The 15,794-nt window shown below is 52.2% G+C and overlaps 2 protein-coding genes across 3 annotated transcripts; both read left to right on the forward strand.

The window, feature by feature from the left end:
- Window positions 1–1,305: 1,305 nt before the first annotated feature.
- On the forward strand, window positions 1,306–7,516 carry CLRN1 (clarin 1). Of its 2 annotated transcripts, none has more exons than XM_021544910.3 (3): window positions 1,306–1,558; window positions 4,581–4,760; window positions 5,642–7,516. In XM_021544910.3, exons 1-3 carry the CDS (start codon window positions 1,306–1,308, stop codon window positions 5,944–5,946), a joined length of 738 nt encoding a protein of 245 aa, XP_021400585.1. In that variant the 3' UTR covers window positions 5,947–7,516. The 2 variants fall into 2 exon arrangements, with proteins under 2 accessions (XP_021400585.1, XP_021400584.1); XM_021544909.3 differs by having other exon boundaries at window positions 5,681–7,516.
- An 869-nt stretch (window positions 7,517–8,385) lies between these two features.
- On the forward strand, window positions 8,386–15,467 carry MINDY4B (MINDY family member 4B). Its single transcript, XM_077785546.1, has 12 exons — window positions 8,386–8,480; window positions 9,088–9,193; window positions 9,315–9,452; window positions 10,138–10,257; window positions 11,084–11,175; window positions 11,432–11,597; window positions 11,986–12,051; window positions 12,577–12,647; window positions 12,804–12,873; window positions 13,191–13,346; window positions 13,424–13,604; window positions 14,971–15,467. Exons 1-12 carry the CDS (start codon window positions 8,386–8,388, stop codon window positions 15,111–15,113), a joined length of 1,404 nt encoding a protein of 467 aa, XP_077641672.1. The 3' UTR covers window positions 15,114–15,467.
- The last annotated feature ends 327 nt before the right edge of the window (window positions 15,468–15,794 follow it).

Genomic DNA, 15,794 nt, shown 5'->3' on the forward strand with positions numbered 1-15,794 from the left:
CAAAAAGCCAGCACCCAAATGATAAAGCACATCACACCTTACCTGCTCAGAACCACAGCACATCCGTGTGCCTAAGTCCTGATGTCACCCAGGCATTAGGGGTAAGAACTTTCAGAAACTTCCCCTGCCTGCTGTGACAGCTCTCCTTCCTCGGTTTCTCTCGGATTACCATAAAAGTGCGCTGGGAACACAAAGACAACTCTGGCAAGTGTCTCACTCCACCCCACCTGCTCTGAGCTTCACATAGGGTTTGTTGGCACGTCTGGCTCTGGAAACGCTCCCGGACGTCCCATCCCCCCAGCACTACATTCTGCTTGTTTCTGCAAAGCCACCGAAGCCCCGGGTGACAGTGACAAGTCAGCAGGTCTCTGCAGAGGGTCCTGAACTACGACCATTGCTGGCTGAGAGCACAGCCACTGCTGGAGTCACAAAACAGATCCACTTACATTTCCACTTTCAAATTTTACTCGAACAGTGCATTTTTAAAGTCAGATATTTCTTTTTTTCTCCAAACACCCTCCAAGGAAATTCAGGAGTTTGACATTATACATAGACCCAGTGCCATTATCATTTGCACTACACACACACTAAAAAAAAAAAAAAAAAAAAAAAAAAAAAAAAAAAAAAAAAAATCCCAAAACAAAGAAAATAAAACAGCAACCAAAATATACAAGAGAGCAGCTCGGCACTACTTTAGAAGAAAACATGCAAAAATAAACCCGCTGGGAGCTTCCTTTATGGAGAGCAGATAATCAGATAGAGCAGCCGAGCTCATCATCTGAACCCCCAACTCGCCCAGTCCCCGGGGGCTGGCACGAGCAGAGCACTCATCAAATTACAGAGATCTGTCACCCTAAACCCTGGCTATCAAGTGACAGGGGATGCACAGAAACATCTGCGAAGCTGCACAAGGGCACAGGGAAGCAGAGCATCTGCAGCATCCTCCGGCCAGGGCTGGCCGGGCTCCGCGGCTCCCGGTACCGGGGCTCTCGGGACCGGGCCGGCCGGGCTCCGCGGCTCCCGGTACCGGGGCTCTCGGGACCAAGCCGGCCGGGCTCCGCGGCTCCCGGTACCGGGGCTCCCGGACCGGGCCGGCCGGGCTCCGCGGCTCCCGGACCGGGCCGGCCGGGCGCCGGGGCTCCCGGTACCGGGGCTCTCGGGACCGAGCCGGCCGGGCTCCGCGGCTCCCGGTACCGGGGCTCTCGGGACCGGGCCGGCCGGGCGCCGGGGCTCTCCAGCATCCGGGCTGCCGCGGCGCCCGGGGCTGGGCACCGCCTCCGGGCAGCCGCAGCCCCGTGTGCCAGCATGCCAGCGCAGCAGAAGAAGCTGATCTTCTGCACCGCCGGGGTGCTGAGCCTGGCCTGCGCGCTGGGGACGGCGGCGGCCGTGGGCACCCAGCTCTGGGTGAGGGGCTCGATCCTCTGCAGCACCGGAGCGCTGCTCGTCAACGCCAGCGGCCCGGAGCTGCACAAGTTCCTCGGCCACATCCAGTACGGGCTCTTCGGCGGGCAGCGCGTGCGGCAGTGCGGGCTCGGGGGGAGACCCCTCCAGTTCTCATGTGAGTACCCGCGGCCTTTGAGCTGCCTGCACCCCGCTGCTGCCGGCGGGACAGGGCTGCCCCTCGCTCGGACACCGAGCCCCGCAGCGAGGCAGCGCTGCCCTTCGCGTGCTCTGACCCTCAGGGTCAGTAACTCATTTGATGACGCCGATACAGCCGGGCTAATGCTTTCAAATTACTGCACCTACACAGATAGCCACGTTCCAAGAGAGTTATAGTATTTCTTTAAGAAGAATATTTGAGGGGCTTATTTAATATTGAGGGGCTTAATTAATCTCTGTCATCTTCCTCTGTGTGCCAGCATTACAACATTACCTCTATGCTGTCAAGAGGAATGAACTAAACCAGCAAGAACCTCAGGAAAGAGCTGGGGCACTGGCTGCTATTGAGAAACAAAGCAGCCCAAAAGTTTGCAATCTGTGGCACCCACTGGAAGAAAGACTGGGGGAGGCTGTCTGGGAAATGCTAGCTGCCTTGGTATCTGACACATAGAATGTCAAAGTATCCTTTTGCATTCATAACCTATTAATCTCCAAGGATAAGAAGATCAATTAAAAAATTGTGAAGTGAGACATATTTGTATGCAGCAGCAGGCAGAACAGGCAGTAAAAGCCAGATGTTGTGTGTACAGTACCTCCCCTGAAGTTACTACAGCGCACACATCAAAATCTTTCTGCTACAGCAGCACACACAAATTGTTCACACCATGACTTAATGCAAGGGAAGGTTGCCAGACTAGGTACCAGAAATTATTTCCTATATAACATTTCCCAAAAATAGTAAATCTAACTAATTTGATATAGTATTAGTATTTGCTGTCTCTAAATTCCATCACCAGTCTGTTTATACTGCTGAAGTCCCTGTTGATTGCTCTGTGTGCCATCCCAGTGTGTAGTCATTGCACCGGGGCTGTGTTTTCAGAGAGGTCTGTGCAATCCCAGGGATTTTGTTTACTGCTGTAGGTGAGAGTTATGACCCAGGCTGGTCCTGCTGCCGGCAGCTCTGGGACTGACACTCAGGTTCAGTCAGTGACAGCTGTGAGAGGTCAGGAGCACTCACCTCAGGGAGCACTGAGAACAAGGTGCTGATCCTGTTCCCTGGGGCTGTAGCAGCCCCCTCCCAACACCTCAGTACCTTGGAAGATCACCGGGAACATTCCAGAAAGCAGGACATACTTATAAAATACACAGCCATAGCTTCATGCACTCACTGTACTTTAGCATGTCTGAGGAGAACAGACACGGAAAATAGGCTAAATGATTTAGTTCTGTGCTTGTTCCCATTAAGTGCTCCCCTCTGACCACTATATCTCTTTTAATTGTAATATGAATTTGCTCTGCCAGCAAATCCAGTTCAGCTGGGGAAAACTTCTGCTCCATTTGTTCCCACTCATTCCCATCAGTTTCTAGGTCAGTGGTTCATTTTCTAAAGGTCTTTGCCATGCACAGCACACATGGGTTTATTCAGGACCATGAAGGAATGTTTCACTTTCAAGACAACGTTGCTTCTGGAATTATTTTTTCCAGATACATCACATATAAAATGTTAATGACAGAAGCAGCTATAGATACAGGTGACCAGGGGAGGATTCAATACCATGCCATACCTTGTTTTCTTAAACCATACAAAATTGTATTATTAAATACACAGTTTGCATGTTTTCCCAAAGCATCAGATGGTGTCACAGGAACTAATGTGACTAAGTCCTTGTAGGACTCCTGCAGAGGGAAGCTCTGGAAGGGGCTCTGAGGTCTCCCTGGAGCCTTCCCTTCCCCAGGCTGGACACCCCCAGCTCTCCCAGCCTGGCTCCGTGGCCCCCTCTGGACTCACTCAGCAGCTCCACGTTGTTTGGATATTGGGGTGCCCAGGGCTGGGGGCAGCCCTGGAGAGGGAGCCCCAGCTGAGCAGGCAGAGAGGCAGAATCGCCCCATCCCTGCTGTTCACACTGTGGATCAGCCCAGGGCAGGGCAGGCTCTGGGTGCCAGAGCACGAGGAGCTTCTCACCCTCCAGCAGCCCATCCTCCTCCCCAGGCAGCTCCCAGCCATTCCCCAGCAGCCTGGGTTGTGCTGGGATTGCCCTGGCCCGCATGCAGCACCTTGCACTTGGCCTTGTTGAACTTCCTGGGTTCTGCAGACACTCGTTTCATTAATTTCCCTTTCATTTAGTCAGAGAGATAAATGGACTTGACACCCCATCACCTGCTGCTCTGTGCCTCTGCATGGAGCTGCAGAGCAGTTTGTTAGTACAGACTTTACAAGGAGGAGTAATTGATGCGAGTCTGGTTTACTCTCCACACATTACAGCCACAGCAAAGCTGCACCAGGCATTATCACCTCGCTTTGCTCATGCCCCCATAGATCAGGAACAGTGAAGTGTATTTCATTTTTAAAAATCATTCTCTTGCTCTCTGAATGACTATCTCTGTGTCCTAGACAAACAGGACCACAATTTGAAACAGTAGTTTAAAAGCTGCATAAAAATATTTAGAATAAATTATTCCTGAATTTGTGCATCACAATCACAGCATAATTTCATTTCCCACGTCACAGCCCTTTGTGAGGCCTCATGAACATGAATTAAAAAAGTCTAAAGAAAGCTTTATTGTCCCATTCCTAGACAAGAGTGGATGGCCAAACCTTCAGCCAAGGGAGATCAGCCCCATAACACTGGCACTGGAAGAGACCTCGGTGACACCTTGTGCCAGGCCTGTCTCCTCAAATACAGCTTCCTGTTTTTTCCCCCAAAAGATGCTGTTCGCATTAAGGCCCAATTAGCACCCTCAGGAAGGGGAGGAGAGGCTAGTATCTCTCCCTCCTGGCCAGCCTATTCTTCCAAGTTTCACAGAACTTTTATGCCTCCAAACATCCATTAAAAAAACATTTCTAGAGAATTATTTCATCTGGTTGCATTTAGAAGAGCAGGATCAAAACAATTATCACAAACGAGCAGCAACCCCTGCCCTGACATCAGAGACAACTTTGCCTAATGTGTAGAATAATGTTGTGTTTGTTTTGTTTCCAGTTTTCCCAGATTTGCTCAGAATTATCCCTGCGAGTATCCATGTTAGTGTCATTCTCTTCTGTACAGTACTGATTGTCTTTGCCCTGGTGGGAGCAGGGTTCTTCATGTTCAATGCCTTTGGCAGCCCCTACGAGACTCTGCACGGCCCCCTCGGGCTGTACCTGTGGAGCTTCATCTCCTGTGAGTACCCCTGGGCTGGGCTGAGGCTGGCACTGCTCAGGCTCCCCCGCTTCTCAGCAGAGGAGAGTGGGTTAAACTCTGGCTGCACTGGCTCTAAATTGGCAAAAGCAAGCCAGGCAGGAAAGCGTGTGAGTCTGCCACATCAAACATGTGAAATCATGTGTTTTCTAAATTGAAGTTGAGAGATGGACTGGGGAAATCCTGCACGAGGGTGGGTGGCAGGATGGGAATGGGCAAGCAGCAGGAAACCATGACAGAAGGGCCCCAGGAACCCAGAGCTGGGGTGGCATCACTGGCACCCCACACACAGTCAGAACCAGGGACCACACCAAAGTAGGAAAAGCTGGGGAAAACAACCAAACTATGCCAGTGATGCAGCTGGTTCCAGCCAATGTGAGCGAGGTCACCACCTAGAGCAGCACAGCCTTGCCAAGGACAGGAGAGCTGAGCAGCAGAGGCCAGCAGCAGCTCATGGTCTCTGAGAAGAAGCACTGCTGTGCAGGGATAACAGCCACACAGCTCTTCCCTGGGCTGCTGGCTTGGCTGACAGGCAGATTTACCCTAACTTTACACATTACAACCATAATTTAACAAAGGACTTCAGTACATGTTTATGGTCAGGCACACAGAGTGCTCTGTTATGCTCAATGGGAAAAGGCAACCTAAAGCTGAACATGAACACAGATAATTCAGTGGCTCAGGGCACTAAAGCAGCCACGCTAAATATTCCTGGTCCTGAGCCAAATTCAATTAGAAAAGCTCACCCATTTCAATAGCCATTGGCTTGGATTCCAGAAATAATCCCTGTTAAATCTATATGGCTATACAAACATTCTCCATGTGGTATTTGGCTGCAGCATACATCATGCAGCACAGCTGAGGGATTGCTGAAATGATGAGCCTCTCCCCCTCCCTTTCAGGTTCCTGTGGTTGCCTCATCATGATTCTCTTCTCCTCAGAGGTGAAGATCCACCACCTTTCAGAGAAAATTGCTAATTTCAAAGAGGGAACTTTTACATTCAAGACTCACAGTGAACAGTTTGCAAATTCCTTCTGGACCATCCTGGTCTGCTCCCTGGTGCACTTCCTCAATGCTCTGCTAATCCGATTTGCTGGATTTGAATTTCCCTTTTCAAAACCAAAAGATTCAGGGACAGTCACAGGAGCGGTTGACCTGATGTATTAAAATGATGGGATTTAAGCACATTTCAAGCAAAGAAATTTGTCTCTATTACATCAACAACCACCATATGAACTAACTTGTGAATGATTGCTCTAGGGAAGGTAAAAAAGGGGAAGTTTCAAATAAGTGTTAATATGGTGCAAGCAGTGAACAAAAGATGTGCTGTATGGTAATGTCTGTATGGAAAAGTCCTTTTTCTTGGGGTAAGGTCTTATCAAGGCATTTTTTCCTGTAAACTGTTAAAAAAGTGGCTGGTATGAAGAAAAATAGAAATCTCAGCAGTGTTGCTCTGAATCTGGAAAGTCCAGTCAATGGGTTGCAGTAGAAGCACACACTCACCAGCAGCAGCTCTGCCCTTCAGCCCTGGAGAAGGCCAGGATGCAGACACGACCACGTCAGGGCAGCAGGGCCCAAGGACACCCAGCAAGGGACAGGACAACACTCAGGCTCTGCCCCAACACCCCTCAAACTCCAGCCCAAGTGCAGTGCTCAGAGGGCACAACCCGGACACCTGCACTTTGATCTGGCTTCACATGTATGGCAACAGCATCACTTCTCTCCATGAAACTTCCTGGGTTTTTTCCTTTTAACAAACCAGACTGCTCCAAACCCAAAGTCCTGGGAGCCCTTGTTTCCCCAGCAGATGCTGCAGCTTGGTGACAAAGCTGACGCAACACAGCAGATGCAGGGGAGATGCCACATGCTCCTGCTTGCCTGAGGGAAGCAGCCAGGCTTGGCAGTACTGAACAAACCCTCTGCAGCTCACCAGGCAAAGGGCATTTCCCAGGGCAGAGCCACAGGAGCAAGCCCAGGTACCTCCACCTTCTACTGCCCTCTCCAGAGAATGGCCCTGCAAGGTCTCATCAAACAATACCAATAAACCCCGTCAGAACCCCGGTGAAGGGCAGCAATAGCACAGCAGACAGGCTCCTTCCTGTGCAGGCTGCAGCTCAGCAGGGGCTGAGGAACAAACACAGCAGGGTCTGGCACAGAACAGATGGACACCTCAGCCCTCACCCCTGGACGTGCCCAAGTCAGCTAAAGCAAGAGATGCTTCCCCAGGCAGAGCACGATCCCACCAAGCACTGCCTCCACGGGCTTACCTGGGTGCCTTGGAGATGAGCAGCTCCTCGCAGGACACAGAAACAGCCCTCAGAGCAAACATGGGTGGGGAGCCCCCGCCCCCTTTGTCTGCAGGGCTGTGCCCAGCTGTGGGTGAGGAGCAATCCCTGCCAGCATCCACTCAGTGCCCGGGTACAGGCCACACCCAGGTACCAGGTATCACAGCCCTCTGTGCTCCAGGATCTACCAGCCCACAAGGTCTTACTGACTTTGATGTAATTTTTGTACTTTTACTGTGAAAGGAAAAACACTGCCAGGTTGTTGCAAAGGTTTGTCAGCTGTATCCTTTCCCAAAGTAGCTCTGCCTCCACATCTCCCTGGATTTTATGAATGTGGAATGGCCTCTGCAAGTCAGCACAACCCCCAGCTTTTTTCATCGTTTTCTTCATGATCTGTATGCATATTCTTTCTAATGTTAATGTATGTTCTTAAAACATAATTTGTATTGCGTCTCATGGTATTGTTTACTACACAGCAGACCCAAACACATTCCTTTACTGTGCAGAAAAGAGCAGCCCCAGTCTGGGGTCTGGGAATCCTCACAGAGGTCACTCTGCCCAAATCCTGGCCTGACCACCCCCACATCCCACCCTGCAGCCCAGCTATTCCTAAGGCAAACAATAACTTCTTACCAGCAAAATAAAATTAAGACAGTGTTTGTGGGTTTGATGGGCTGGAAGAGCAGGTGTGGTCTGCCCAGTGCAAATTGTGAGGAAACCCTAGCATGGACACTGAGGGAACGGCAGGAGGGACCCCTGGGGAGCCCCAGCATGGACCCTGGACCCCCTTGCATTCATTAAAATGCCCCGTACTGGAAAATGCCCCCGCTCCCGCCCCGCTTTGGCAAACACCCTCGTTCCTGCTCCACGCTGGAAAATGCCCCTGCTCCTGCCCCACGCCCCACCACCCGCAGTGCCCCCCGAGCAGCCACCGCTGCCGCCGTGCCCCCGCTCCTGCGGCATTAAACATTGATGCTGCCGGCCCGGCGAGCGGAGCAGCTGATCCCGGCTCTCCCGGCAGCTCCACCGCGGTGCGACGGGGGCTGCCCGCAAGCCCCGGGGCCTCCGAGCAGCGAGGCTCGGAGCAGCGAGGGTCGGAGCAGCGAGGTTCGGAGCAGCGAGGCTCGGAGCAGCGAGGGTCGGAGCAGCCAGGCTCGGAGCAGCGAGGTTCGGAGCAGCGAGGCTCGGAGCAGCCAGGCTCGGAGCAGCCAGGCTCGGAGCAGCGAGGCTCGGAGCAGCGAGGGTCGGAGCAGCGAGGGTCGGAGCAGCGAGGTTCGGAGCAGCGAGGGTCGGAGCAGCCCCCGGCCCGCGGGTGATCGCCATGGGTGACCGGGGGGCTGGGCACACTGCGCTGGAGGAAATCGCCAGCAGAATCTCTGACCTCAGCAAATGGAGAGAAATCTTTAGCTTCCGTGGGTAAGATTTTTATTCTGCTTCTTTAACACAGTTTTAATTCCAGGTGGTTATTTAATGTAATTTTTCAAGTTATGTTTTATTACAAAACTTACGTGAAAATGATAAAAGGTCCTCGTACTCAGTAATATAAATGCTACAGGTCTTACTCTTCCTTTGTTCTGGGCATCCCTTCTGGCTGGGCTCCAGTTTCTCCACATGCCAGTAATAGCTCTGTTGGGTTTTTTCATTTGTACTTTATTTTATGTTTTCAGCTTGGAAATCAGCAGCACAACTCATCAGGTAACTCCTTTTCCAAAGGTAATATTTTCTGTTTGTCTGGTGAGTTTTGGGCTGTCCTTAGTTGGCACACTGAGAGGCTCACACATCCATACCTGCAGGCCAGGTATCTATGGAGACTCATTTCTCATGCTGCTTCTTTGAGAAACAGACTTCAGGTATTTTGAAGTCAAAAGGGCAGAGCAGTCCTACACTTGATTAACCTTTCCATCAAAAACGAATGGTTTTCATGATGAGTTTTAGAAAACAAACTAAGATCTCTAAAATGTGTTTGGAAAGCCTGCTGTGCCCTTAGGTCAGGAGACGCTGAAGGGTATTCCCTGTAATTCAGACAAACACAGCACGACCACCTGCTCCAGTCATCAGCTCGTAGGGGTGTGTTGGGAATGTCTGAAAACAGCTGGAAGTCAAGAGCACCCACGTTCCAGGGCAGCAGGGTAGTGTCCCCCAGCGCCCTGCCAGCCCAGGCGCTGTGCCCACCCTGGGAGCCCTGGGGCACGTTCGGTGGTGGAGCAGCAGCCCCGGGTGATGATGCACTGTCTGCTCCTCTCCCTGCAGCAAGGACGGAGCAGTGCTGCCCATGGATCACCCGAAGCCAGGGAGCCCCCGGGGTCACAGCCCCCCTCCTCCGTCCCCCAGCCCCTCCTGCTCCCTCAGGGCGTGGGCGGCCGCCCCATCCCCCCGGACACGGCAATGGTGAGCTGCCTGCTGAATTAAGTATGAGCTGTAATGGAATCTCCTGAACGGAAAGAGACTGGGGAGCCTTTCCTGCTGCTCTGACTGCAGGCTTCAGCCTGCTGTCCGCTGAACGGGGTGTGGAACGGGGATGGATTATTTAGGATTATTTAACAAACATGGCTGGAATGCAACCTTAAAGCTGATACACAATAATTCTCAGGAGAGAACCAGTCAAATGACAACAGGCAATGTTTCCCTGCACTTGGGGGCTTCCCTGACAAACAGCCTCAGGAAAATTGTTTGGCTTGGAAAGGGCCTTTAACATCATCAGTGAGGGATTTCAGCTCCTACTGAGTGCCTGGCCCCAAAAGCACTGCTGCCAGGTGCTGTTGTCCAGCAGCTTGGCAGATCTGTGGGCAATGGCAGGATGGGCCCCGGTGCAATGTTCCCCAAAATGTGCATCGTACCCAGATGTAAGTTATTACACACCTAGAACCAAGCTTCACCAGAGTGGCTGAGTGCTGTGTGAAGTCCCTGCAGAGCTCAAACATCACCTTTGCTCTGAAGCTCTGAGGCCTGGCTCTGGGCAGACGGTGTGCTCCGGCTGAGGGCGCGCAGCACCTGTGCCCCGAGAGCCCTGATGTGACAGCCCTCGTACTGGGACACGGCTCTGACCCTGGCCCCTCTGCCTCCTGCTCCACAGAAGCTGCAGAAGCTGCTCTTCAGGAGCACGGCCCCCCTCTTCAGCAGCGAGTGGGCAGCAGCACACTTCAGGTTCCACCCGCCGCACTCCGACCTGGCCTACGCACTGCAGGCAGGAAAGGTAAGAGTGTCCCACAGCGCCTGGCACCTGCTGCCTGCTGCCACAGACACCTGTGGGAGCTGGCAGCCGGGGCAGGGGCCTTGGCAGCGCACACACCTGTACCCTGCACACCTGTACCCTATACACCTGTACCCTGCACACCTGTACCCCGCACATCTGTACCCTGCACACCTGTACCGCACACACCTGCTCAGGAGAGACACAGCAGGTTGCAAAAAGCCTGTATCTTTTCTGAGAATTAGACTTACCTAATTATTCCTGCTCCACCTAGACATCCAACAAGTGAAGTCACCTAGGCTATAATTTTCTGAGCTGGAGGTTTTCTTCTTCCTTATTTGCCATCACAACATTGCACCCAAGAAAGCAGAAGGCCAAGATACACACTCGAATTATCAATCCCCCCGCCTTGTCCGGAGGCTGAAACGCTGGGTACAGCCACTCCCGCATTCCAAGCTCCGTGCTCACAGAGGGAGCACTGCCCTGGTGGGTGTCAGCACGGTGGGGAGCGGGCACTGGCACTCCTGTGCTCAGCCTCACATGAGCTCTGGGCTGCCTCAGCACCTTTGCTGCGAGGCTGGAGGGGACAAAAAACAAGCCATGGAGCTTCCCTGCACAGAGGGTGCCTGGAGCTGGGTGCTATTCCTTGGGACAGAGGAAGGACGGGCACCCACCCACAGGGTCCCTACTGCCCCCAGCACATGGCCAGGGCTACTCTGCTGCTCTTCTCTGTAGGGGTTTCTTGTGGTCCCCCTGGCCAGGGACTGCTGGGAGTGACAAGTGCTTGTTCAGGCTCCTCAGACGGCTGGAGCTGTTTTCCTGTTCCTAGGGAGGAACAAGACCCATTCTGGCAGCTGTACAAGCACACATCATCACATACCTGCTCTTCACAAGAGAGACAGAATGTACTCACCTGGAAAGGTAAGTTGCTAGGTCTCATGGGACACATGAAAATTATTTCCATGCATTGTTTGGTCAGTGACAGCCTCTGGGTTCAGGCAAACCAGATCCAGGTTCAGCTGTACAGATACAGGTGAGGATATGCACTGAGAGAGAAGCCTTGGCTGACCCCCTGGCAAGGCTTCTTCCCACTAAATCCTCTGATTTTGGGACAGTGGCATGTGCCCCCCACCTCTGTGGTGTCATGGTCACAGTCCCTGGTTTCCCCCTGGCACAGGCTGTGCCGGGTCGGGCGGTGGGAGCAGGGGCAGGCACTGGCCACAGCCCTGGCAGAGACCCTGTGGGCAGCAGGAGGAGGTGGCAGAGCTGTTGTGTGCCTCGTCACTGCCCCTATCACCACGATGCCACGTGAAAGCTACAGAGCCAACAGCTTCACAGAGAGAGTGAGTAATGAACTGTCTTCTGCCAATGGGATTTTCCTTACAGATACTTTTGGCCTGAAACATAGAATCTCCTACACCTGCTCCCCCACTTATGTTGCACTACATACAGGGATCACCCCAGACCCAGGTCTTGCTGCAGCCTGTGATACATCCACCTCCCCTCACCAAAGCCCATCTTCCTTCTCCTGCAAAGAGGAGAGTCCTGTCAACACAAAGCTGCTGCCCTGAATCCCTGCACAGAGCCAGAGCCCACAGCTGGGGAAGGGACAGAGCAAACCTTTGCATTGTTCTTTCACTTGACTAATGGAACCATAGGATTCAAAATCTCAGCTTTTTGGTATAATTCATGTCTCCTTTACACCACCCTCACGGTGCCCATGCCCAACAGATCCGGCTGTTCAAGTTCTCGGAGAAAGCTGCTGCTCAGGGGTTCATCTCTGATCACATAAACAGTGTAAGTGGGGATAACTGCTTTATCCAGGTTATTTTCTTGCTAAATTACATCTTATTTCCCATTCCAATTGGGCATTTTGGGCACAGGAGTGTTAACATCATCAGGACATTCACACAGTTAATGTACAGTTAGTGCATGGATAATTTCCAGCCTTTCCTATGGGAAGGGATTCTGCTCCCATATAAACCCCTGTGACTTAAGCCATTATTCCAGCTCTCTCAGCCCATAAACACTGGGTAAACAGGACAGCATTTTGTACATCATTCAAGGATGTGATTCCTTGCAGCCTCAGCAAAAATATGGGAAAAATTGTACAAAACCCATTTAGCTAGTAACTGGAAGTTTCTTTCTTTTTTCACCTGATCCTATTCTACAAAATTAGTTACAAATCCTCCTGGAATAGCACCTTACTCATCTAACTCAACACGCACACCTAGGGCTGTATTTAAGCAGAAGAATTGTTTTAATTCAATATGATTTACTAGCCATAATTCCTTCCCTGTGATGCCTTATTTCTTTTTTCAGTTCAAAGGTGAAGGAAGCCATGGAGTGATCCTATTTTTATACAGTTTACTTTTCTCTAGGACACTTGAAAGGTATATTTTGCTTTTTAAACATTTTCCTGTAGTTTGATTGCATCTCCTGAAAAGCCTTTTCCTTTCCTCCCATCTCTCTTGGTCAGGAAGGGAGGTGCAGTGCTGCCTCTGCCACAAGCCCACTGCTGCCCTGATGATCTGTGCTTGGTCACACAGGGTCCAAGAGGATTTGGGTGACACAGCTCCTCTGCTGAACATCAGTTCTGGAAATGTCTCCTGTACAGAGGTAGGATCAGCCACATGTCTTAAGCATTTTTTCCAGTTTTACTAGTCCCATATCTGATTTAGGAAAAAAAATTACTTGTTAATTAATCCAAGCAAAAAGAAGCCTAAGTTCATAAAAAAAAATATTTTGCAATTTTAATCATGGCTGTGCACTTGAAAAACTGATGATGATGATAGTAGCAATAATTTTTAAAATGCCACTGGCAGCCTGGCATTCCCCAAAAGTTGTGCCAGACGTGGCAGAGCTGGGAGCAGGGCACCACGCGCCAGGGCCGTTACTCCGTGTCCCCGGGCTGTGCCCGGGCTGTGTCCCCGCAGGCCGTGCTCAGCCTGCTCCTGACGGGACGGGCGAGCCCGGAGCTCGGCGGCAGCCGGCAGCCGCAGCCCGGCGCCGCGGACGGGGGCGGCGCGGCCCCGTGGCAGCGGGGCCCGGTGGGCTTCCTGCGCTGGGAGCGGGCGCCGGTGGAGCGGCAGGTGAGCGCAGGGGCAGCCCCACGGCCAGCGGGACCCTCGGCACAGCCCGGGCTCCTGGCAAGCGTCCCCCTGGCCAGGTGAGCCCCGGGCTGCGGACGCCCCGGCTGCCCGTGTGGCTGTGCAGCGTCTCGGGCAGGCACAGCGTGCTCTTCGGCACCGACCGCCGGCTGATCTCCGACTGGAAATCCGAGAGAATTTTCCACCTGTACTTCTACACTGGGCAGCAGGAGCAGACCCAAACTGCCCACCTGACGATAGGTACGACCCAGACTTACCAGGGACTGAGGTATGGGCATCTCAGACTATCACAGACAACCCGTTCCTGCGCTAAATACTCAATACAAAGTTTAAACACACCAGGAAGCTGGACTGTTTCATGATTAATTCAAAATTTATAATAATATTCTCTCCAGCTGCTGGGGTGTTACCCCACCCAGCCCTCAAGCCCTGTGCAGCTGCTCACTCACTCCCCACCCGCAGGATCAGGGAGGGAGTTGGAAGGGTAGAAGTTAAAGAACTTGGCTGAGATAGAGACAGGGTAATAAGAAAAGCAAAAGCCACACACAAGCCAAGGAAAATAAGAATGAATTCACTTCCTCCACAGGCAGACAGGTGTTGCAGGGCCCCATCACATACAACAGTGGCTTGGGAAGACAAACACCACACTCAATAGTCCTTTCTCTTCCTTCTCCCCATTTCACATACTGAGCACGAGGTCATACGGTCTGGAATACCCCTTTGATCATTTTGGCTCCTCTGTCCTGGCTGTGTCTTCTCCCAGCCTGCCATGCACCCCCAACTTCCTCACCAGCGCAGCAGTAGGAGGAAGCAAAAAGGCCTTGGCTATGCCCAGCCATAACAAAATCACCTCTGTATAATCAACCCTGTGTTCAGCACAAATCCAAAACACAGCTCCATACCAGACGCTGAGAAGGCAATGAATTCTATCCCAGACAAAGCCTGCACACCAACACATGAGGCTGGCACGCAGCAGGGCCACCTGCCTGTCTGACTGAGGCTGAAGCGTGTCTTCCTGCTCAGCACCAGCTGCCACCATGGCCCTTGTGCTCCTCACCAAGTTTCATATCCTCCCAGGAGGGACAAACTGCTCCTGCAGCAATGCTTTGGTTGTGAACAAGGTTTTGTGCTTGGGGTGCAAGATTCTTGTTTCTCTGCTGCTGTGCAACACCTTCCTCACTGGGTGCCTCCTTCCTTACTCTCCTTTCACTGCAGCATTCAAAGCAAAGTCAGAACCTTGAAACTAAAGGGTAAATCTGCGGGGAAGCAGAGTGATTTGAGATCAACCCTCATGATACCTGGTGCAGCAGCCACAGACACTATCTGAGCATCTGCTCAGAAAAGCAGTATGCAAACACACCGTGCAAGCAGCCCAGAGCTGCACTTAGAGCACCGGAATTTCCCGGGGAAGCCCACGGTGCACGGTGCACGGGCAGTCCCCAGCCCCGGAGGCCCTGCTTACCCTCCCCCCGCTCCCTGGGGCAGAACGGCAGCACATCTACACCAATACAGCTGCAGAAGCTTCTGCTTTTAGCCGTCACTTTTTGAGTGGGGTTGGGTTTAAAGATTTTTTTTTTTAGACATTTATTTTTCATTTCCTCTTCAGACACTCATTCACATCACTGGGAAGAGGCTCAAAGAGAAGGCCCGTGCAGCCCAGGGAAGAGGCGCCCAGCCCTGGAGATGGCAATCAGGACCAAGTGGGCAGGTGCGACCGTCAGCTGGAACGGGACAGATCCCTTCTTCTGAGGAGTGAGCAGGATGGACCCCTGCTCCTGAAGGGTACTAGCATCTCCCACACTACCAACTGCACTGGTCACTGCAGTCTGGAGGACAAAAAGCTCTCTCCCAGGTCAAAAACCCTTTGGTGCATTGAAGGGACACCTGACTATAAGGCATCACACCCACTGCAAAAGTGTGCATTGCAGGAACAGTGACTTGCAACCCTGTCCCACTGCACGCCTTTTCCAGGTGGTAGGATGCAGGTTCTCCTGCTCCCAACAACAGCTGGCAGGGAAAGGAAAGAGTCAAGCCCTGGCACAGCCGCCCATGGCAGTGGTGGAATCTCCATCCCTGGAGGAGCTCAAAAGCTGTGCAGATGTGGGATTTGGGAACATGGTTTAGTGGTGGCCTTGGCAGTGCTGGGGTAATGGTTGGACTAGTTGGGTCTTAGAGGGCTTTTCCAACTCCAGCTGCTCTGGGGCTCTGTAATTCAGTGATTTTACTGCCTTTGCCAAATCCTGGCACCCTGCATTTGCCTGACAAGCATGGGTATGGCACATTGCTTCTAGCTCACAGAAACCACTGTCCACTTCCTTTTTCATTGTCATTACTCCAAAACCACCTGTAAGTCACACCCTTAATGTATTGCTAAAGTCAAATGAGAACAGTAAACCTTCCGCAAGCGATCCAGAAACTTGGTTCAGGTTT

This window comes from Lonchura striata, chromosome 10, assembly GCF_046129695.1.
Source record: "Lonchura striata isolate bLonStr1 chromosome 10, bLonStr1.mat, whole genome shotgun sequence".
Lineage (NCBI taxonomy): Eukaryota > Metazoa > Chordata > Aves > Passeriformes > Estrildidae > Lonchura > Lonchura striata.